The sequence below is a fragment of the Pyrus communis genome, chromosome 8 (assembly GCF_963583255.1).
Source record: "Pyrus communis chromosome 8, drPyrComm1.1, whole genome shotgun sequence".
NCBI classification, from domain to species: domain Eukaryota; kingdom Viridiplantae; phylum Streptophyta; class Magnoliopsida; order Rosales; family Rosaceae; genus Pyrus; species Pyrus communis.
The window spans coordinates 23,275,188-23,299,102 of NC_084810.1; the positions used below are offsets into that span (position 1 = coordinate 23,275,188).

The window sequence follows — 23,915 nt, forward strand, 5'->3', positions numbered from 1 at the left end:
CTAGTGCCTAAACGGAAACGACGAAGCATCTCCGCCGGATTACCAGCGACATCAGGATAGTAACGAGACAAATCAGTGAACTTACGATAATACTCGTTAGCCGTCATCTTTCGCTGTTTCAACTCAGTGAATTCCTGTTTCTTACGGTCAATATACTCAGGGGGTACAAATCTCCTCTGAAACACGTCCTTGAAAACATTCCAATCGGTCCTCTGAGCTGGAGTCAACCTACGAAGTTCTTGCTCCCACCAAGCTGCAGACTCCATCTCCAGAAACCAAGAGGTTGTCTCAACCCACCTTTCCATAGGAAGGTTCCCTTGGTTATGCAACACACGGAAAGTCTTCTCTATGTGTTCCAACCATCGTTCTGCGCCTTCGTGACCCTCACTACCTTTAAACTTATCCAACTTCAAATTATACATAGTCTCCAGAGGAGTCCTCTGGGGAGGGCGCATCACTGTTTGAAGGGCTGTAGCAATCACTTCCCCCAACTGAGTAAGATCAGGGAAACTAGGCTCATCAGAGCGACGTGGTTCCCGACGAGGCGGCATGATTCTGACAGAAGACACCAACTATTAGAATACTCACAAAGACACAGGACTGCCAAAACTAGGCTCTGATACCAAGCTGACACACCCCGACCGAGATCAGGGCGTGCTGGCCGTCACACGAAGGTGACGTAGCCATGTGCACGTGCGGAAGCTATTAAGATAGTAATGTAAAAGTACTAATAATTAAGAACTAACTAGCATACAAGGTACTAGTGTATGTGAGACACAATTCAGAGCAAGTCTACAACAGTCCAAAAGGAAAAGATACGACATAAATACACCCGAAGGTGACCCTACAATGGTGAGTGTCTGTCAGAAATGCCGGGACGCCCTCTGGGATAAACCACCGAACCTGCTAGACCACTAGAACCTGGAGGGGCGCAAAAACAAAAGCGTGAGTGGGCAAAAACAAAGTTCTTTGAAAACTCTTTAGCAAAATACATTCTAACCCCTCGCCGTAAAACCTGTATACTTCCCAGAAAATGAACATATATACGTATGTATAGGTATGCCAATCATGCTCCACAATATGCCATTCATGCTCACAATATGCCATTCATGCTCGAGAATATGCCACAACAGAATCTCATAATCAAATATAAATGCTCAAGCGTAATTCACATCAATAACATATAATCTGGCAGCCGGGAGTCACCTAACGTGACCTGTACGGCTGCATCTAGAGCTCCACTCTCAACTCAATAACTGAATCTGCACACGAGTCGGAACCACCTAACGTGGTCTGTACGACAGGCTGGGTGTAATATATATATGTATGCTTTAGTGCTACGATCACGTGAAGCTGTGCGATAAATCGCGGGTCACCTACAAGTCGGAACCACCTATTGTGGTCTGTACGACAGGCTTGCACCTAACTTGGATCCAAGGCGAGCATGCGGTGCTGGTGAACATACACGTGAAGGCTGTGCCCTGGCCTCGGGCAGGAGCACTAACACCGGGGGTGCAGATTATGAGCTCTCTAAACATCTCAAACTACCATTGCATAACAACATGAATACCGCTTACCTGGCACTTACCTGTGCGTCCACAGCACCAAATACACATATATATATGTATGCCACTACTAATACATGCAATGATGCGTAAACAACATTCATATGATGCATGGCATAAAACAAATAACCTTTTCTATTTAATTTCTGGGAATTAATATGTATATAGGTATATACGGAAAACAAAAGCCCACTCACTGATAATTAGAAGGGTCGTAGCCCCCCTGCCTCGAGTGTGTACGCTCGTCCTCGGAGTACGAATCACCTAAACGCGACAAAGTTACGAAAACGTTAATTTAAAAGCACCTAAGCAACTTCTCGTAATAACTTCTCATACATTGCTCAATTTGGACAAATGAATATACCAACATGCTCTACACAACCTCAGGATCACACCCATATTTTTAGAAAAAATTTTGGACCACGCACGCGCCCCCACGCGCCGGCCAAGGCACGGACCTACGCGCCCCCCACGCGCGGCCACGTGCCATGCACACTGACGGCGTCAGCTGACGCCGTCAGGAATATTCTGTCAACTAACGGAATATTCCGTTAAATCTAACCAGATGCCGTCACTGCCGTTAGGAATATTCCGTTAGACTTAACGGAATATTCCCCTTTCTTCTCCGGCGCCGGCGACGGCGCCGGAAAACTGGGAAAAATTCAAACTTAGTTTTCTCCTTCGTTTTTCAACCATTTTTCACGATTCAAACGCCAAAATGAAGCTTAGGACTAGTAGAATCACGATAGACTAGTTTCAAGGGCTAAAAATCACACGATCATACCTGCAACAACGATCCAAGTTCGGCCAACTTTACAACCAACGATCGTGACGTCCACATTCACTCAACGAGCTACTCCCAAGCTCCTGGGAACCTCACAAACACAACTACAAGCTTAGAATCTCCTAAAACAAGCTAGATTAGGTTTGCATGAACAGTGCTCAAATCGGCCATGGTGATATCGACGTGAAAACGTCAAAGTTCTTACCTGGAAATGGCACCACTGGACTCCTCTCAGCCTCACGAGCACGAGGGTGGTCTTGGTTTCTTGATTCGTGAAGATTTGAGTTTGTTTGTGTGTGTGTCCGTATGTAGAATGAAGAAGAAGAAGAAAATGGACTCGGGGAGAGAGAGAGAGAGAGAGAGAGAGACAGAGACAGAGAAAGACAGAGTGAGGGAATGAGGGAGGGAATCCCGGAAGAAAAAGAAAGTGTATGAGTGTGTGTGTGGTCCTACAACACCACACAACACAAAAATACACGTAAAATAACAACTAGGGGGGGTAAAATTGTAAATTCACACGTACGTTTCGTTAGTTTCGGGACGGGATGTTACAATAATTATCCTCTAAAAGTTAGTAGTTATGGAGAGGAGAGAGAGATAAATAATAAAAAGGCAACAAAAAAAAATAAAACAAATTAAAATAAATAGAAAAAAAATAGATAATCCAAACTAAAATGGCAAAACCGTTCGGAAGAGAAGAGGATGAATGTGGCGTCATTTTTGAAACTGCTATGAGCATTTATCGTGTGGTTTTTTAAATAGATATCTATGGGAAAGCGCCTCAAAAAAATTTTGACTAGCCGGGTTTCTTTTTTAGTTATTCTTCTCTTTTATTCACCTTAATTTCTTGATGCATGATTTTTAACAAATATTTCTTAGAATGTTTATGCTTCCATTTTGATTAGTACGGTTCTTGCTATATTTTAGATTATTAAACAAACAAACAACAAATAAAAGTAAAGGGACGTGATGGGTAACTCCTCCATTTGAGGATGAGATATTAATATCTCACAAAATTATATTAAACAAAAAGAAACAAATAAAAGTAGGGGACGTGATGAATAACTCTTCCATTTTAGGATGAGATATTAAAGTCAGAGATAATTGTACTGAACATCATTTTAGGAGAGAAATATTAAAAAATTAAGTAAAAAAAAAAAAGCAACATAGTGAATAAGTGCTCTCCATTTTAGGAGAGATAGATATTAAACAGAAAAATTAAAATTTGTTATATTGGAAAAAAAAAAAAAAAGGAAACGAAAAAACAAATAAAACAACAGGAATGTTGTGAATAACTTCTCCTCCATTTTAGAAGGAAATATTAATATCTAACAAAATTGTATTAAAAATATCTAACAAAATTATATTAAACAAAAACAACGTAACTGCTCTCCATTTTAGGAGACAAATATTAAACATAAAATTTAAATTTGTTTTATTGGAAAAAAAAAGGAAGAAAAAGTTTAAAAAAAATAAATGGACAGGAACGTATCTCCTCCATTTTAGGAGGAGATATTAATATCTAACAAAATTATATTAAAAATAATAATAATAATGTGGGAGAAAAGGGATAGAGGTTATCGTTAGTTTAAAAAAAAACGGTGAACTTCTCCCACTACCAAGCAGTAATTTCTTAGTTCCCACTTACATTCCCATTTGTTCCATTCCGGCTACAATATTATTATATGTACTCCCCATCTCCTTTGATTATGTGGCCAAATCTTATACTCCCCTTTTTTTTTGCTCTGCCTTCACTTCTCTAAGTTGTTCTTTTTCTTTGATCTTTTTTATTTTGTGTTTGTAAATGATATGAGCTCAATCCCCATCTCCGTCAATTTTTAGCATGCATGCTGTCATTAATTGGATACTAGAAGCATGGTGATGGAAGCACGGTCGTACGAGATTGGTGGGTTTTCACTTCCTTTCCCTGCATGGTTGTACTCATTTTACACATTTCCATGTAAGCATAATATGTAATTGTATGATTCCCAGATTTAGCTTCAGTTGGGTTTTTTAATTTCTTCCTTTGAAATCTTCATTGTGCGTTTTTTAAATTTTGGTCAGATTGTGAATTTCAATTTTGATTATCTTAATGTGCTATACGTGTGCTATGGCAATTTGAAAAATTATTTGTTTTCATTCTTAGGATATTTACAAGAATACCCACAAAAAATGAAGAAGGAACCTATTGATAAGATCTCAAACAGACGTGTCTGTATTTTTACACCTGGTTGGGAGATATCTGTCGGAGTAAAAACTACTGATCTAAGCCAACTGATTCTCAAAGAGTGGAAAAAGAAGAAGCATGAGCAGTATGTATCCTAAATTATATACAAATTTGTTACAAGAAATCTAACATTATATATACCTTCAATATATAGGTGGCGCATGAAAAAGGCTGTGGAAAAATTAAAACCTTCAACAACTCCTCAGATCATACGTATTTGGAATAAAGTCCAACAAATAAGGTACAACACCATTTCTTACCTATTTATTTTTAATGGCATTCTCTATATCATTCTACAAATTAATTATCTCAAATTATAAAATAAAATAAAACAATTTATGGGTGCAGAAAAAAGATTAACAGTGGCCAAACAACTTTTCTAAATACGGTAAGTCTTCTCTTATTTTCACACAAAAGTATACTATAAATTCAAATTGCATTCAATTTTCAAATATAAATAAAATTGCATTTTTTGTCAGTTTTACAAGCATCACACCCGTCTCAAAGTACAAATGTTGAAGTACAAGATTAAGGTAATATTTCTTATTATTTAATTTTGTAAATATTGTTACAATTTGTTACCTCAAACTTGACAAATATATTTATCTTTCTGTATTCTACAAGTAACTGGAGTAAAAGTATTGCCATGAGAAAATTGTCAAACTTAAAGGTATTTAGGTTAAGTTTCTTACAATCTTTATAGTTGGGATTGTGCATTATAGTTAGACTTCTTATTTTATCATCATTGCTTGCAGATTAACCATGAAAATCTAAAGCATCAAGTTCAAGCAAATGGGTGGCAAGCATGGCTTTGATTTCACACGTAGGCGCTATGTTTACATATGTACATGTTGTCCATATTTTGCTTTGCTTCATATATTAGGAGTCCATCCCTAGCTAGCCTATAACTTTGATTGAAAACTTATGAATCTGAAACATTTTGATTTAAGAACATTAAGTGTTGTCAATATGTATTTAGAAATCAAATTACATGTCATATTTTCAAATTTTTTTATTTATAAATAGTATATGTTTCCCATTTTATCTTCGTTGTTGTTTTAAAGAAAAAATAGTAAAAAATGTATGAGAGATTACTCACATATGTGCAAATTGGATGGAATATATGCTCCTAAATTATTCAACAAATGTGGCAATATGACAATATGGCATGCGATAACACCATTATCACTTTGGAATGATGGGATGATTGTACGGTAACACCATTATCTCATCAACCTTTCTTCAACTCAAGCAATTGGAACTACGTAGCCTGGCCCATGCTCTAATGTTGAACATCTCAGTCCCAACCCAAAATGGCACACCCATAATTATGTACTCACTCCTCTAACTGCATCAACTATCCCATTCACACAACCATTGAACAAATGATCTGCCAACCTGCTCGAATGACGCCAAATATTGCCCATAATACCTTTTTGTCCACCATAATAAAAAAAATGTTGTTGTGCACCCTTTTAATACAGCCACTAATCCTCATGTTACAAAATATATTGATCATTTCATATTTTCTATACAACATTAAATAATTAAGCATATTTTTTTATTTTTTATATGAGAGTTTAAGGAACCTAACTCTTGATCTTCTGTACAATATATAAGGGTAAAATGGTACTGATGGAGATAACAAAATTCTAACTAGACTGAGTAACTTAATTACCAAAGTCATAATAATGATCAAGCATAGCTCATTTCGTGAAATCAAATTCTATCAGCCAAACAAAAAAAAAAAAGACACCATAATAATTAGCAAGCAAAAAAAAAAAAGAAAAAAAAGGTGGATTGGTTAGTGTACAATTCATAAATTTCATTTTTGGGTACAATGGGTAGGTGCAAAAAGACTAAGTTAGATGATTGAATATAATAAAAAATTGAAAATAATAAGAAATTGTTGTGATGGACACAAACACATTTTATAAAATAATCACTTAAGAAATATAAGAATATCTAAAACAACACATCTTTGGGGCGCGTAGCGCCCGTGATACAAAAATGCCTCTCGCACGCACGCTAGTGCGTGCAGAGAGGCTAGTGATCTCTAAAATATGGGGGCAGATTCTCTGCCTTCCCACGTTCCGTACCCTTCCGTGCTCTTTTGTTTTCTGTGGTCACGGTTAATTCATGTCAACATTTTATATTATTTTTTTATAGAGATAATAAGACAAAAAGAAATAATAATATAAAATATTAACGTAGCTTAACCATGACCACACAAACAGAAAAGCACGGTAAGTGAGAGAGCAGAGAATCTGCCTTCCTAAAACATTATCCATTCTGAACTCCAAGTTGATAACGTGTCAACCTGTGAGAAGACCCAATTAAAAAAATTAAAAAAAATTAAAAAAGTGCAAACCATGTGCTATTTTTGCAGTGTCGTCCTTCCCCTCTAAATACTCCCACACCCTCACGCACACCCACTGTCCAACTCCATCAGCCTACAAAAACCTTGAGCTCGAGACGTCCGAATCCCTTTTCCCTCTACAAATCTACAAAAGATGTCGAGCGCCGATTCCAAACTCAGAGACCTCCAGGAGTCCCCACTCTCCCGCGACCACGATCAGATCCGATCTCAGATGGATGGTCGAGGTGCCAGCAGTCTCAAGGGGATCCCCATCATCATCCCCGATCTGTAAGTTAATTGCACTTGCTCCAATCGTCTTTCTTGTTTTCTTGTTTTATTTTGGTCAACGATTATTATCCTGGAGCTTTCACTTTTTCTCCGATCTGGAAAAACCTAGCTAGCTAGGGCTTGGTGTAACTTGACTAACTCTCTGTCCGCTGTGTTGTGTTATTAGGAAACCTCAAGGTGCGTTCTCGGCAGCCAGTGAACCCAGGAGGGCCTTTTTGACCATGTTGGCTGGAAACTATGACGAGGCCGTGTTCGGTGTAGTTGGGTTGGCCAAGGGCTTGAAGAAAGTGATGAGCAAGTACGCCCTGGTTGTGGCTTTCTTGGCGGATATGTCTGAAGAGCACTGCAAGCTTCTGGCCTCCAACGGCTGCATCGTGAAAAGGATTGAGCCCGTGTTCAGGGCCTCATATGGCACAAATTACTCCAAGCTTTGCATTTGGGAGGTAAACGTTTATTTATTTATTTTATTAATTGTTAGTAGGTTGTTTTTGCATGTGATTTGACCCCTACCTTTTGATTGAAATTTGCAGTTTGAGGAGTATGACAAAATGATCTACTTGGACGGAAACGTCCAAGTCTTTAAGAACATTGATCACATGTTTGACTACCCTGACTCCTATTTCTATGCGGCGCTGGACTGCTTCTGTGACAAGTCTTGGAGCCGCAACCCACAGCACAAGATTGGGTACTGCCAGCAGTGGCCCAACAAGGCTCAGTGGGACCCCACATCGGGCCCTAAGCCTCCTCTTTACTTCAATGCTGACATGTTTGTCTTTGAGCCCAGCTTGGCGACTTACGGTGACCTCGTCAAAACCCTCCAGACTTCTTCTACCACCGCCTTTGCAGAGCAGGTAATTTTATCTCTATTCCATATTATTTTATTCTCCATATATAAGTTTTATTGAATCATTGTTTGTATTTGCTCAATCGGGTTATAAAATCTGACGTTGCAGTTTTGTACCTTGTTTTTCGGCAGGATCTTCTGAACGAGTTTTTCAAGGACAAGTTGGTGGCCCTGGCTCCTCATTACAACCTTATGGTGCCCATGCTCTGGCGTCACCCAGAGGCCGTTGAGCTTGACAGGGTCAAAGTCGTTAACTATTGTGCTAGTGTGAGTTCTCGTTACAACCTTTAATGAGTTATGTAATATCGATGCACGCCCCTTCTTTTTAATCAACTAAATTGAAAGTGTGACATTTAAATTCTTGGTTCAGGGGTCTAAGCCATGGAGTTATACTGGGAAGGAAGAAAACATGGAGAGGGAAGATGTTAAGATGCTAGTGGACAAATGGTGGGAGATATACGATGATGACTCTTTGGACTACAAGAAGACTCTGACTTCAGCTAAAGCTGGAAGAGGCACATGCCAAGTTAACCTACAGCCTGTGACATCAGCTGAGGCTGGAAAGGGCACAGACCAAGTTAATTTGCAGCCGTCAGAAGCTGGATTTCCTGAGACTGGCGCTGACGAATTCACCTTCGCCCCATTCGCTGCTTGATAATTAGGGCCTCATGAGAGGCACGTTTGTAAATAAAGGTTTCGAGTGTGAAGATGTTCTTAAGTCCCCATTTTCTGGTTTTTCGTTTGATTTCTATGGTTAAGGAGTGCTTTTATTTCATCCAACAGTGGTTGTTGTTGTCCCCGTGTTCTGTTTTTTTGTTCTGGCTAGCTAGTCGCCTTTAATGGAGAATTCAGAATTGAGATTAATATATTATATGTCAATGTATTTACCGGCGGGTACTATGTTGGCATAAAGTTATATTTATTATGCTTACACTTGGTCCATATATAACAGTTAAATTAAATGGAGTTTTAACGAAAAGCCCGCGGTACTGTTCACTCTAATGAAAAGCCACATTTTTACACTAAAAAGTCAAACCTGGTACTATTCACTTTAGCCTTTATTTTGTCTTTATCGTCAAAATTCAAAGTTTTCAAACCCTTTTCATTAGTTTTCCTTAAATTAAATTAAATTATTATGATTAGTCGATTTTGAAGTTTAACTCACTTTTGTACATATAGTATGTATTGTAAATAAGCCTCATAGGAATTGTCACATTTAGTTGTAAATCAGAACAAAAAGAATCTTTTGGAAAATTGGCTAGAAGAGGACAAGCTAGAATGTAGTGAAGAGCTTGGAGATCTTGTGAAGGAAATAGCAATCCCATTGTTGTTTAGGGGTTTCGTTAAGATCGGCTAATCCCACGGTTAGTCGATGTGACTAAAGGCTAGCATCATTAAAGTTAATCCTAACGGTGAACAAACATAAGATTGGACTAACCCTTAGTCCAATACAGTTCAGTAAAAGCTGAAGAAGGCAACCAAACGCCCTCTCAAAGTTTTAACTTATTTTTTTTGACATCAAAGTTTTAACTTTCGTTGTGTAGCTGGGGGAAAATTGGAATAAAATAATGGGTAAAGTACAAAAAACTACCTCAACTATTGGTGTCACGACACTTTCATACCTCATCTTTTTAAAATGACATTGTCATACCCCATCATACGAATTTGTGCCAATGTCATACATCCGTCAGTTTTTCTATTAAGTGTTGACGTGGCTATATACTGGGGCCTCTCACTAATCCAACTGGATTAAAATATAATTAAATATATTTTTTAATAATTAAAAATTAAAAATTAAATTATTTTTTAATATAAAATTGTGGATCCATCCTCTCTCTCACCTCTATTCTCTCTCTAGACACCCACCTGCATCCCCAAAACCTTCCCACCCTTCCCACCTATCCCCCCAACCTTCCTCCCCCTGTTCCCATCTTCTCTGTGCAACCTCTCCCTCCAAAAACTCTCCAATCTAAAGCCCCTCGACCTCTCTATCTCCCACCTCTGTTTCGCCACTCTCCCGCCCCACCGCCTCTCCCTCTCAATCACATGCCTCGTCGTCAACCACAACCTTTTCTACGCTGCATCAAGCCACGAAAAATGCATCTGGATCTTTGCTGCATCGAGCCTGAAGATTTGGCGGGACTCGAATCTTCGCTGTGTCGAGTCGGTCAAGGCGCATGAGGGCGTCGTGAATGCGTTGGCAGTGTCGAACGACGGGACGGTGTACACCAGGTTGACGGATTGTCGGATTTAGGTGTGGTTCAAACCGTTCGGGGAAGACGTAGAAGTAGGGGTGGGCACGGTGCGGTTCGTGCGGTTCCACCCCTAAACTGGAACCGGAACCGAAATATATTAACGGTTCGATTCGGTGCGGTTCCACTTAAATTTATGACTAGAACATTACGATTCGGTCTACACCGGTTCCGATTCGGTTCTTGCCGGTTTACGGTTCCTAATAATAAATTATTTGAACACCAAATCATTATGCATTCAAATACATCTTCTAAAACTGATTACATAAAGTTGCAGACAACACATCTTTTTTAATGCAAATGTCTTTGGTAGTGACACCAAGTCAACAAAAAGAGACAACTAAAATACATATGCACTGGTCAATCAGTCAACAAACAAAAAAATGATGAAACAAATTGCAGGTTTTCAGACTTCAGAGAGCAAGCAAGAAGCAGCAGCTCCTGTACACAATTTTTCAACCTATTTTTCAACCTATTATACCATGACATGTGTGTGTATATATAATTTATTTATTTATTATTAATAAAACGGTTCGGTTCGGTCGGTTCTTGGTCATTCGAAACCGGAACCGGAACCGGTTTGAACGGTTCGGTTCGGTTTTTCACTCAAAGTTGACTTTTCCGGTCAACACGATTTTTTTTCTTACGGTTCGATGCGGTTTTGCGGTTTGACGGTTTTTATGCCCACCCCTACGTAGAAGACGGAAGTGGGGTGGGATCTGGGTTGGGTGGTTCTGGTTTTGACTTTGGGGAAGACAGGGAGCGAGGGGAAGAAAGGGTGAAGGGGAGGAAGGTTGGGGGGGGGGGATGGGTGGGAAGGGTTTGAGGGATGCAAGTGGGTGTCCAGAGAGAGAGAGAAGGTTGTGGAGGAAGGTTGGGGGGGCCGGGTGGGAAGGGGTTTTGGGGATGGGGAGAAAAGAGAGACGCGAGAGAGATAGATTTAATATTAATTTTTTTAATTTTTAATTATTAAAAATATATATTTAATTATATTTTAATCCATTTGGATTAGTGAGTGGTCCCTGACACACCCTGACCGAGATCAGGGCATGCTGGCCGTCACGTGGAAGTGACGTAGCCACGTGCACAGTGCGGAAGCTAATAAAATGATAAAAGAAATAATACGAATAAATAAAAACTAGCATACATAAGGTAATAGAAACAAGTGCTAGCGTAAGTGAGACACGAGTTCAGAGCATAACGCCTAAAGCAGTCCAAACGAAAATGACGCAACAACAGTACACCCGAAGGGGGCCCTACGCTGGTGATCGTCTGTCAGAAATGCCAGAAAAGCCCTTTGGGAAACCACCGAACCTGCTAGACAACTAGAACCTGGAGGGGCGCAAAACAAAAGCGTGAGTGGGCAAAAACAAAGCTTTTCGAAAACCATTTAACAAATAAGTTCTAACCCCTCGCCGTAAAACCTACATACTTCCCAGAAAATAAACATATGTACATATAGATATAGATATACCAATCATGCTCAAGAATATGCCATGTCGGAACCTCAGAATGAAATGCAAGTGCTCAGGTATAAATCATATCAATAACATATAATCTGGCAGCCAGAGTCACCTAACGTGACCTGTACGGCTGAATCTAGAGCTCAAATCTCAATCTTAATAACTAAACCTGCCCACGAGTCGGAACCACCTAAAGTGGTCTGTACGACAGGCCTGGGTGTAATACATATAAACGCTCTAGTGCTACGATCACGTGAAGGCTGTGCGAATAATCGCGGGTCACCTACGAGTCGGAACCACCTAAAGTGGTCTGTACGACAGGACTGTGCACCTAACTTGGATCCAAGCTGAGCGTGTGGTGCGGGAGGTGAACATCACGTGAAGGACTGTGCCCAACTCTGGGCGGGAGCACTAACACCGGGGGTGCAGGTTATGAGCTTTCTAAGCATCTCTAATCACCACTGAATGTAAACATGAATAACACTTACCTGGCACTTACCTGTGCGTCCGTAGCACCCAATATGCATATGTATATATATATATATGCAACTAATAATGCGACTAATGATGCACAAACAATGATAATATAATGCATGGCATATAGCAAATGACAATTCAAATCAATTTCTGGGAAAATATAAGTATATAGGTATATATGGAAAACCAAAAGCCTACTCACTGGTATGTGGAAGGGTCGTAGCCCCCCTGCCTCGAGTGTCCACGCTCGTCCTCGGGATAGGTATCACCTATATGCGAAACAACTACAAAAACGTTAATTTTAAAACACATAACCAACCTTTTGAAATAACTTCTCATACAATGCTCAAATGGGGTGTATGAATACACCAACGTGATCTACTGAACCTCAGGAACATCCACATATTTTTAAAATAATTTTTCACCACCGCACGCGCCGGCCACGAGCAGGCACGTGCCTGGCACGTTGACGGCGTCAACTGACGTCGTAGGGAATATTCCGTCAGATTTAACAGATTCTGTCAACGGCGTCAGGAATATTCCGTCAGACCCACATCACCCAGGGGTGTGATCCTTAAATGTATATTCCCATCCCTACCTAGCACGAGGCCTTTTGGGAGCTCACTGGCTTCGGGTTTTGTAGGAACTCCGAAGTTAAGCGAGAAGGGGGCTAGAGCAATCCTATGATGGGTGACCCACTGGGAAGTTGCTCGTGAGTTCCCAAAAAACAAAACCATGAGGGAATGGTAAGCCCAAAGCGGACAATATCGTGCTACGATGGTGGAGCGGGCCCGGGAAGTGATCCGTCCCGGGCCAGGATGTGATAATTGGTATCAGAGCCTAACCCTGGTCGTGGTGTGCCGACGAGGACGTCGGGCCCCTAAGGGGGGTGGATTGTGACATCCCACATCACCCAGGGGTGTGATCCTTAAATGTATATTCTCATCCCTACCTAGCACGAGGCCTTTTGGGAGCTCACTGGCTTCGGGTTCTGTAGGAACTCCGAAGTTAAGCGAGAAGGGGGCTAGAGCAATCCCATGATGGGTGACCCACTGGGAAGTTGCTCGTGAGTTCCCAAAAAACAAAACCGTGAGGGAATGGTAAGCCCAAAGCGGACAATATCGTGCTACGGTGGTGGAGCGGGCCCGGGAAGTGATCCGCCCCGGGCCAGGATGTGACAGTCCCTGTATCTAGCCACGTCAGCACTTAACAGAAAAATTAACAAAAAAACTGACGAAGGTATGAAATTGACACAAATTCGTAAGATGAGGTATGACATTGTCATTTTAAAAAAGATGAGGTATGAAAATGTCATGACACCAATAGTTGAGGTCGTTTTTTGTATTTTACCCTAAAATAATTGAACCAAACTCGTCTTCACATGCCAATTAACAAATAATTGGAATGAAATAAGGGAAATCCTGTCAAATTGACCTTCCAATTTTTTTAAACGGTAAAAAGCCACACCATTCCATTCCAAGTTTTTTGAATTCTTTCATTCAACTAAATATAATTTAACCGTGACAATGTATCTGCAGTTCACTGCAATGGTCTGTCCGATGTATTTATTGCGGAGTCCCATCTTAATTTTCTTGATCTTTCCTCCACTTCTATTTAAACGGTTATGGTTAAGTCATATCAATATTTTATGTTAATTTTTTAATAGATAAAAAAATAATATGTAAGAGGATGAGAGGGAAGGAAAGAAAATGAGAATAAGAGAGGAGAGAATCTTATTCCATTTATTGCCCTGACCTTTTAGTCTCTGTTGCCATATGGTTTTTGTTATGGTTTTGTAGGGGTAGAAGAATGAAAACTTAAGCATGAAGCTGTACACGTATAAATATATTAGTGTGTGTATACGTTAGCGTTCAGGCCAAGAAGCTTATTGAATTTTATTATATCTTTTTATTTTATTTTGGTCGAACTAAATAAATTATATATTTTCTATTACGCAAAAGAAATAGAACCAAAAGGATTTTTTTATTTTTTTTATTTTTTTGGAAGCAAGGACTTGTCCTTGTTTGATATAGATAAGTAGTGTGTTCAAATTTGGCAAAGTCTTACTTAATTAAAAAGTATTAATTAAAATCATTATTTATTTTCTTATTTATTTCATCTACTATAGGTGAATGTGACATCACCACGTGAATGTGCTCAGATGCATCCCACCAGTGCTTTCAAAGAAAACTTAAAACTTTTGTGCAAGATTTTGTGATTTAATTGTTTTAGCCAAAGAGTTTTTTATGTTTTTTGACCTTTAGTTAATTTCTTTTGGCTTGTGCAATATATTTTTCCTTTTAGAGTTAGAATAATGAAAAGAAAATGAATATTCACAAAAGAATTAAATTAAAATGCATGATATTACTGAGATAGGTCATTTAGAAATTTGTTTTTTCTGCCTAATTCTTCTCTAACTAACCAACCAGTCATCTCTAACGAACCAACCAGTCACCTCTAACCAACCAACCAGTCACGGTAACTGTTAATACAAGAAATTTGTTTTTTCTGTCACGGCAGCTGTTAATACTAGAAATTTGTTTTTTCTGCCTAATTCTTCTCTAACCAGCCAACCAGTCACAACAGCTGTTAATACTTAAGGGTCGGGATCTATCGTGGATCTGTTGATACACAGATTCCTAGGCTCAAATCCGGAGAGGATATGTGTCCAATACTTAATCTATTTTGGATACTGACCTCCTTCTCGATGACCGATGGTTTTGGCCTCTCCTTTTGATGAAAACTTTATTTTAATCAAGCATTGGGTAAAGTCGTGATGTCACGTGGAGAGGACACGGACTGGTAGTGACGTCACATCTCACAACCCTCGACCAGCGTATGTTCTGGACGACTTTTACTCTAAAATCTGATTCCACAAAGACCACCTAACTAGTGAGGTCTCTTTCTTAATTTCAAATTAAAATAATGAAACGGTAAAGTCTTGTTCAAATAAAGAAGCAACGTGTTGAACTTCTCCCTTCCAATGTCAAGATTCAGAAGGATAAAACAGCAAGCCTTATTTAATTGGTTGTTTGTTGTGATAGCAAAAACAAATTTTTAAGCATCTCTAAATGAATGAGATGTCAAAAAAATTATATGAGTAAGAACGGTGTAAAGGGACTTTTAGGTCGAGGTGGACTTGGACTTTGAGAACGTCCTTTCGTCTCCCTTGGTTCAGATTCGTACTAAGTCCCAGAATATCACAAAAGAGTTAGCTTGTCTTAGGAAATACCTTAGTGAGATCAATGACTCGAAGATAGCATGATTGAACAAAATAATGACTTGATCAAATGAATCATAGTGTGAAAGCTAGAAGATCACTGGTTTAACATGAGAGAGAAAGGGTTTGCATGGTTGCATGACATAGAAGATCACTAGCTTACACATGAGAGATAAAGGGTTTGCATGGAAGATCACTAGCTTAACATGAGAGAGAAAGGGTTTTGCATGGTTGCATGACAAAGTTGGCTAGATGATTAGGGCTTTCCTAGGGTGATGACAAGGCTTCTAATGGTTGGGATTTTCAGTGGAAGGCTGTGGGAAATACTAAGGTTGCATGAATGATGATTCTTGAGGATTCAAGGATGATTCTGGGCTAATGAGGTTCATTGGATTTGTTTCCTAGGTGGTGCTTCTTGGTTCTGTTTCTTTCCCATTGCTTAATGGCTTCTCCTCCCTTTTGTAAGTGCAGGGTTCTTTTCTAGGCTTCAAAAGATCTCATTTTGTGACCTGGTCTTCCCCTCATTTTCTCACTAACTCTCATACTATTTCCTTTTTGGTATAAGGTAGCTGCATGGTTGAAATCTGCATTCGACTTCTTCTTGAGGCGTGGCCTTCCGCAGACGTTACTTCAAGTAGCGCGCCCTGTGGCTTTTGCGCGTTGGTTGCCTATGCAAGCTAGAAAGGAAATGTTAGTATTAAATGCAGACTTGCTGGGTTTAGTGTGCATTTAATGCTGGAATATAGTTTAGCATAACTAAGAGGGTTGACTTGCTAGGAAAAAGGGAAACTAGGCTAGTTCTCTCTCAATGTTTGCCTGCGTGAAATGCAAAGGGTATAGGCTTGAATCTTTGAGCCCCAAGCAGCAAAGTCTTTTATAACCCTGATTTCGCGTAGGCTAAACAACCTTCTGCAACCATCCACACCACAATTCACTTGATAAGTCCCGAGCATGTGACTTGGGCTTAGCATGAATAGTGACTAGCATGAAAAAGCTTAGCGTGATGAATAGGCATGAGCATGGCGTGATTTGTATAAATATATTTCCTTCTCGATCCTACACCTTGGCATGTGTTTGGATTTGAATGAAGACTTGCATGACAATTGGGCCTTAAGACTTCGTTGGGTTTGTGTATGACATTTTTGGCCCTCAACATTAGCCCCTTGATTATTTGGGCTATGAGAAACTTTGAATGGGCTAAATAATCAATCCCAGGCCCAAGGGATTCCCTTTGAACATGGCCTCTTGATGAGACTCTTCATTTCCCGCGTGGTAGCTAATAACTCATTGGTGTTGTGCTCTCTCACTTCCCGTGCACGTCCAATCACACAAAGAAACTCTGGGTATCCCCCGCCTCCACTTGGTAACCGTCATAAACTGCTCTTCTACCTACGAAAAGTATTTAATTTGTCCTTCCTCCTCCCTTTTCTCCTTTAATCCTTATTCCTTCTTCAAATTCTTCATAACTACTTTTTCTTTCAAATTCCTCTCTACCCATTTTCTGTGTTGGATCGTGCCATTCCGTTCATGCTTTTCCTTGCTATGCGACAAGACTTTCCTCAAGTAAGGAAGTTTTTCCCTTGATTTTTTTTTTTTTTTGAATTTTTTTTGAATTTTTCCTCTTGTTTCTGTTTTGTCTGTTTGCTTGGTGATGAAATTAGGCATGCTTCTCTTCTTTTTTATTGTACATTCCAAAGATTTTGGGGTTTCAACATGGGCACTGACTTGTGGTATTTATGGTCTGACACTTGCTTCTCATAGGTGTGTCATGGTTGTAGAATTTTGCATATTTATTGTAAGCCTATGAATTTTGCATATTTGCTGCTCATTCATTAAGAGAAAAAGCTAGCACAAGTTACAGAAAAAACGTTTAATTGAGGGTATTTGAGTCTATTCAAGAGTGATTTGGCTATGTATAAAATTTGTTATAAAAGTTGACATTTATAAAATTGGGGTCTAAAATTTGGCCATATATGAAAAAAAAAAAAAAAAAAATCTCATTTTGATTGGTATCATTTGATTCATTTTGATTCAGTTTTGTTTTATGGGCTGCTGACCTGCATTTTGATTTCTCAAAGCCTAGTACAAAAAAGACAGAAAAAGAGTTACATGGACTTCTGGGCTGCATTTTGATTTCTTACAGCCCAATACAAAAGACAGGAAAGAGTTAAATGGGCTCAGCCCAAAACGGCAGAAAATCGACCCAAAAAGTTTTCATAGTCAAAATTAGGAAAACTTGAACCAAATTGGAACCGTAAAAAATCCAGTTGGATCCCGGTTTGAAGGGTAAATCGAACCGAAGCGGACCATGCCCACCCTTAGGCGGGGCCTCTCTCAAACTCTCTTCGCAATTTCGCAAATGTTTATTAATTTGATAATTGTTATGATGAACATCTTTCAAATTTAATCTACGACACTTTGTTTAAAGATTGTATGCCTGCATATTGCTTTCTACTAAATTTAATAATGTCTCACTTACAAGTGAACAAGAATACACTAGACTATAGTACTAAATGACGAGTCTTTTAGTTATTTATTATACATTAATCGAAAAAGATCAGAGCGTGTGCTAACACGCTAATTGATATAAAATTGATATAAATTAAGCATATTAAGCACAAAGTTAAAATAAGATTAGGTTGGCCATACTATACAACCTGTTTCACTAGATTCTTCCTATTTCTTTTTTCTTACACCACTTCCACCACCTAATCGGCTTCTTTGTTCTTTTCTTTTCTCCGTGCCACATTTTGGAGGTTAGACATTGTACCATGGCTTTATGTGTCATACATGCGTCACATTCTGTGTCAATTTATCATGAAAGTTTTATTCTAATAAGTTGAAACTATTCACTTACTTATGATCGTTTGTTGGTTTCATTGTTACTTATAAGTGAAAAGTCTTAAATTTTAATTTCGTAGATGGTGAGTTCAAAATCAATTTATTCTCACATCCTTTAATATGAATATATCATCATGTTACTAATAATAAATAAATGTGAAACTAATTAAGATACAATTTTGTGCCGCTAAAATAATGTCTCCATAGCATCATCCATTTGAAAATCAAGAAAAGTTATATTTGTTTTTGTTAATACAACGATATATTTATATTAGGAATAAGAATAAATTGATTTGAACTCATTATCCACAAAATTTGTACCGAACACTTTTCACTTATAAGTGAAAAAAAAAAATCATTTCACTGCAGTAATATGTCGGCAGAAAGTTATATTTGTTATGCTTGCACTTTGTGGGTAACTGTTAAATTAAAGGGGCTAGATAAAAAACGAATTCATATGCTTGCACTTTTTTTATTAACAAAAATGGGAATGTTGGCGGCATTTGAAGGGAGTTAGTTTGCTTGTAGGACAAGGAAGGTCGACCGTCTGCCACGATATCCCAAACCCAAAATGTAGTTTTTGTTCTCGTAGATTCTTCTAGAGAAATTTTTAGTTATGATGAGAATATGGGTGGTACATCACATATTTTTATATAATGAGAAATTTTATTTTTTAAGTTATTAATTTTTTAACACATATATTCCACCATTTATATAGTAAAATGTAGTGTACCATCCCGTGTGATGGTCACACTGAAAAATCTCTCATTCCTTTGATCAAAGGTAAATTCCAACAACCAATTCATCTTCATGTTAAAAGGTAATATTTTTTGTTCTTTAATTGAAGAATGACTGCAGTATTTATATGTATTTAATATAATCAATATACAATGGTTGGATATATTTCTTGTGTTGGTGGTACTAAAATAATATCCAAACTATATCACATTTTTCTCTTTTTCAAAAAGAAAAAAAAAATAATACGGCCTATGATTTAAGTAGATCACACTTTAATTAAAAAGATGACATAAATATTAAGTTTTCAATATGAAAAATATGATTAGCTAATATGTTCATAGAGTTTAGTCGTTGGGTACTAGAGTTTAGTGATATTCTTCTTCATTTGTAAGGTTTTACGTTCAATTTTCGCCAAAGGCGAATTCGAGCGAAATTATTATAGCTAGCTCATTTTGAGGTTTAACTCACTCCCCCACCCTTTTGTGTAGATAATATCGTATATATTAAAAAAATCTTCATAGAGTGTAACAAATAATGTCACAATTTAATACTATTTCTTTTCATTTGTAAGTAAGAGGTCTCGAGCTCAACTCAATAAAATAAATAAATAAATAATACCAAGTTCGATTTATGTTTATGACTACAATTTATGTAACTTGACTCAAATCCACTTCACAATATTCTAGTATAAAAACCAAAGAAGCTGCTATTTTCTTTGAATAAACAATATTATCTACACTAAGAGGTGGGGGAATGAGCTGAGCCTCACAATGGACTGGCAATAATATGGTTTAAATTTGCCTTTGACGAGAATCGAACCTAAGACATTTCACTTATAAGTGAAGAGGAATGTTATTAAACCATAGTACTAGGTGGGAAGAAGCTGTTATTAAAACACTTAAAAAAAAATCAAAAGGTGGATTGCCCTGGTCAATAGGGTATTTCTCTTTATCCTAATACGTTCTCAGTTTAAATCATCCCCTTACTATAAAATTGTAAATAGTATAAAAAAAACTGAAAATATGACTTTAGTCCCTAGAATTTAATTTTACACATAAAAAACCCAACGTGACTTTTTTACTCTAGAAAAACCCAGTGACTAGGATCCACATAAGCGATTTCATTAATTACATTCAACTTGACACATTTTACATATTTTGGATGCCGAAAATACCCCTATTGTATGTTTGATTTATAAAAATTAATTACATGCAAATTATATGGGAGAGTTAATGACTTTGAGAAATAAAAAAAATAATAAATCAAAAGACATTAATGTACGAAATTATGGAGATGAAAGCACAAGAGGCGAAATTAATGTGTATATAGATATATCCTTTAGCCTTTGCGGTTGTTAACTCTGAAAATGAAGAGAACTGGTCTTGGTTTCCTCCAAAACTTGTCAAAAATCGTCACTCCTCAAGGAAGAACCATTACATTCATATCTGATCGACAAAAGGGGTTGATCGAAGCAGTGGCATCAGTATTTCCACAATCACCGCATGCATTTTGTTACCACCACTTGAAGCAAAACATACTTCTTAAGTACCCATCCTCCCTGGGTAAGTCGTATCGCGACTGGATCATTCAGCTTTTTGGGAAATGTACATATGCTCCTACCGAGGATGCATTCGAAATGCATCTGAGGACGTTAATGGAGGAAGGTGGTGCTGTAATGAGGGATTTCTTGAAAACGCTTCCAAAAGAAAATTGGGCAGCCGCTCATTTTCCAGGCCCAAAGTACGGCGAAATGTGTTCAAACGTAGCTGAATCCTTCAATGCATGGATCGTCGATCAACGTTTTTTGCCCATATACCAGATGCTTGATGGAATTAGGGCCAAGATCATGGAGATGAATGCACAAAGGAGGCGTGTAGCTGAGGAATGTAATAGAATTGTTTTTTTTTTTTGGAATGTAATATTTTCATAAATGTAGGATTGGGTCAAGCTTATAATTTACCTACATTGTTATTTATTTACCTACATCTTCATTTACCTACATCGTTATAATTTACCTACATTGTTATTTATTTACCTACATCTTCATTTACCTACATCGTTGTATATTTTTTATACATCGTCATACTTTAGCTACATCGTTATTTATTTTGTTTGATCGTTATAATTGTGGCTACATTGTTATAATTTACCTACAATGTTGTTTACCTACATCGTTATTTACCTACCGATTTCATTATATATTTATTATACATCGTTATAATTTACCTACATCGTTATATATTTATTATACATCGTTATAATTTACCTACCGATTTCATTATATAATGTACCTACGAAACAAGCGAAATTAAATACTATGAAATCCACACAGATTTTCATAAATAAATGGGTAAAAACGTATCATAATCACATGTTTAAATGCACAGATTATGATCGGATTCATTGAAGAACCACTACACACCATGTTGTTTGAAAGTATCTCCATTTAAGTTGAATGGTGCGATTCAAATCTCAAAAACGGTTCGATTTTCTGATTGTCAATCTCTCCCCCATAAACGTGGTAATTATTGAAATCAATGATGTTGTTATGGATGGTTTTCTGCAAAATGACTGGATTTGAAATGGTCATGGGATGATATTCTGAAACGCCTGGGGTTGTATTCTGAAACGCATGCTGAGGATGAGTGGCATAGGTGTAATACTATTGTATTACTAGGTCAATTGTTTTTCAATTGAGCTACACATTTTAAATTTGGGTTTATATTAGATGTTTATAGATACAAGGGTTTTAGTCTTAGGATTGTGAATTGCAAGGGGTAAAATCTAATGGACCCTAAAAAAAATTATACTTAAGAAAGATCTTTGATGGAGAGTAACATCTAATTTTCTACGAGTTAATTGTGTGTCTTATATACAACATGGCAAAGCATGAGCACAGTGGTGATGTCAACATTCACGCGGCAAGGACACGGACAGGAGGAGAGGTTACTTGTTAGGCTATCAATTTCTGGTTGGTGGCAGGGTGGTATGCTGTCAGTTATATTCAAACATGTTTTATTCTTTGTTTTTTTGAAACTTTTTTGTCGGATGCTCCATTTTTATCTTCATCAGCTTCTCACAAATTCCGTTTTTATCTTCTACAACAGGATTAGAGGAAGGAAGTGTAATCTAGTTTCAGTTGCATAACACGTACTGAAACATGGTTAAAAAAAACTTCCTCTTGTTTTGTCTTATTTTTGCTTTGGTATATCAGAGACAAATTAATACATATGTTGATTGACCGACCGACCGTATGCCCAACTTTTGTACATGACAACGATGCCTAAGAAAAAACCGAACTGAGAGAGAGAGAGAGAGAGAGAGAGAGAGAGAGAGAGAGAGAGAGAGAGAGAGAGATGGAGATGGAGATGGAGGCTAAGGCATGATGTTGGTGGGTGTGATTTGCAGCCGTTAGATCAAATTTCAACGGTCTATGTGATTTTGCTCATGAGGTTCAACCTTCTAAGCTTAGAAGGTGATCTGGTTCCCTGCAAAATAATCTACTTGGATGGAAACGTCCAAGTCTTTGAGAACATTGACCACATATTTGACGACCCTAACTCCTACTTCTATGCGGCATTGGACTGCTTCTGTGAGAAGTCTTGGAGCCACAACCCACAGCACAAGATTGGGTACCGCCAGCAGTGGTCCAACAAGGTCCAGTGGGACCCCACATTGGGCCCCAAACCTCCTCTTTACTTCAATGTTAGCATGTTTGTGTTTGAGCCCAGCTTGGTGACCTACCGTGAAAAAAAGAAAGTTTTATTGTATCATTGTTTGTATTTGCTCAATCGGGTTATAAAATCCGAGTCCTGACATTGCAGTTATGTGCTTGGTTTTCGGCAGGATCTTCTGAACATGTTTTTCAAGGACGCCCTGGCTCCACATTAGAACCTTATGCTGCCCATGCTCTGGCGTCACCCAGAGGCCGTTGAGCTTGACAGGGTCAAAGTTGTTAACTGTTGTGCTAATGTGAGTTCTCGTTACAATCTTTAGTGAGTTTTGTAATATTATTGACGCACGTCTGTTCTTTTTAATCAACTAACTTGACAGTGTGACATTTATATTTTTGGTTCAGGGGTCTAAGCCATGGAGTTACACTGGGAATGAAGAGAACGTGGAGAGGGAAGATGTTAAGATGCTGGTGAACAAATGGTGGGAGATATACAATGATGGCTCTTTGGACTACAAGAAGACCGTGACTTTAGCTGAGGCTGAAAAGGGCACAGACCAAGTTAACGGGGAGCCATCCGAAGCAGCATTTTCAGAGACTGGCGCTGTCGAATTCATCTCCGGCCCATCTGCTGCTCGATTATTAGGGCCTCTTGGGAGGCACAATGTTTGACGTCTGAGGACGTTCTGGTTTTTCCTTTGGTTTCAATACTTAAGGTTGCTTTAGTTTCATCAAACCAGTGGACAGACGTTTTGTTGGCAGCTTGTGTGCACCACAAAGCTTATGATAAATAAAATCACGGTTCCTTTATCCGTCACAATTATGATGATCATATATCAATGGCAATTATTTCATCTTGTGTTCTAGTTTGATCAAAACCGGTGGCCTGCAGACAGTAACGACAGTGTGTGTGTTTTGGTGCATGTCTTTCCCCTTATGCTGCGGAAATCAGTACGTAGTGATGTAGTTCTTGAAACTAAAACATATGGTTGTCGTGCTCAGGTTTTATCCAGCGGTTCGAAGAACTGTTTCTCAGACAAAGTATAAGGAGGCTGCAGAGCTTGCTGCGGAATCTCCAATGGGAATACTCCATACTCCTTATACTGTTGCTAAATTTCAGGTATAGCATTCTGATATTTTGTTCTTGTGTTCCTGTGCAAGCTGGGCAAACCCCACCGTCATTG

General features: G+C 38.3%; 1 protein-coding gene across 1 annotated transcript; it reads left to right on the plus strand.

Annotated features, from left to right (window-relative positions):
- The first annotated feature begins 7,009 nt into the window (after positions 1-7,009).
- LOC137743432 (galactinol synthase 2-like) lies at positions 7,010-8,914 on the plus strand. The gene is made up of 5 exons (XM_068483321.1): positions 7,010-7,223; positions 7,390-7,666; positions 7,754-8,074; positions 8,200-8,334; positions 8,438-8,914. Exons 1-5 carry the CDS (start codon positions 7,090-7,092, stop codon positions 8,720-8,722), a joined length of 1,152 nt encoding a protein of 383 aa, XP_068339422.1. The 5' UTR covers positions 7,010-7,089; the 3' UTR covers positions 8,723-8,914.
- The last annotated feature ends 15,001 nt before the right edge of the window (positions 8,915-23,915 follow it).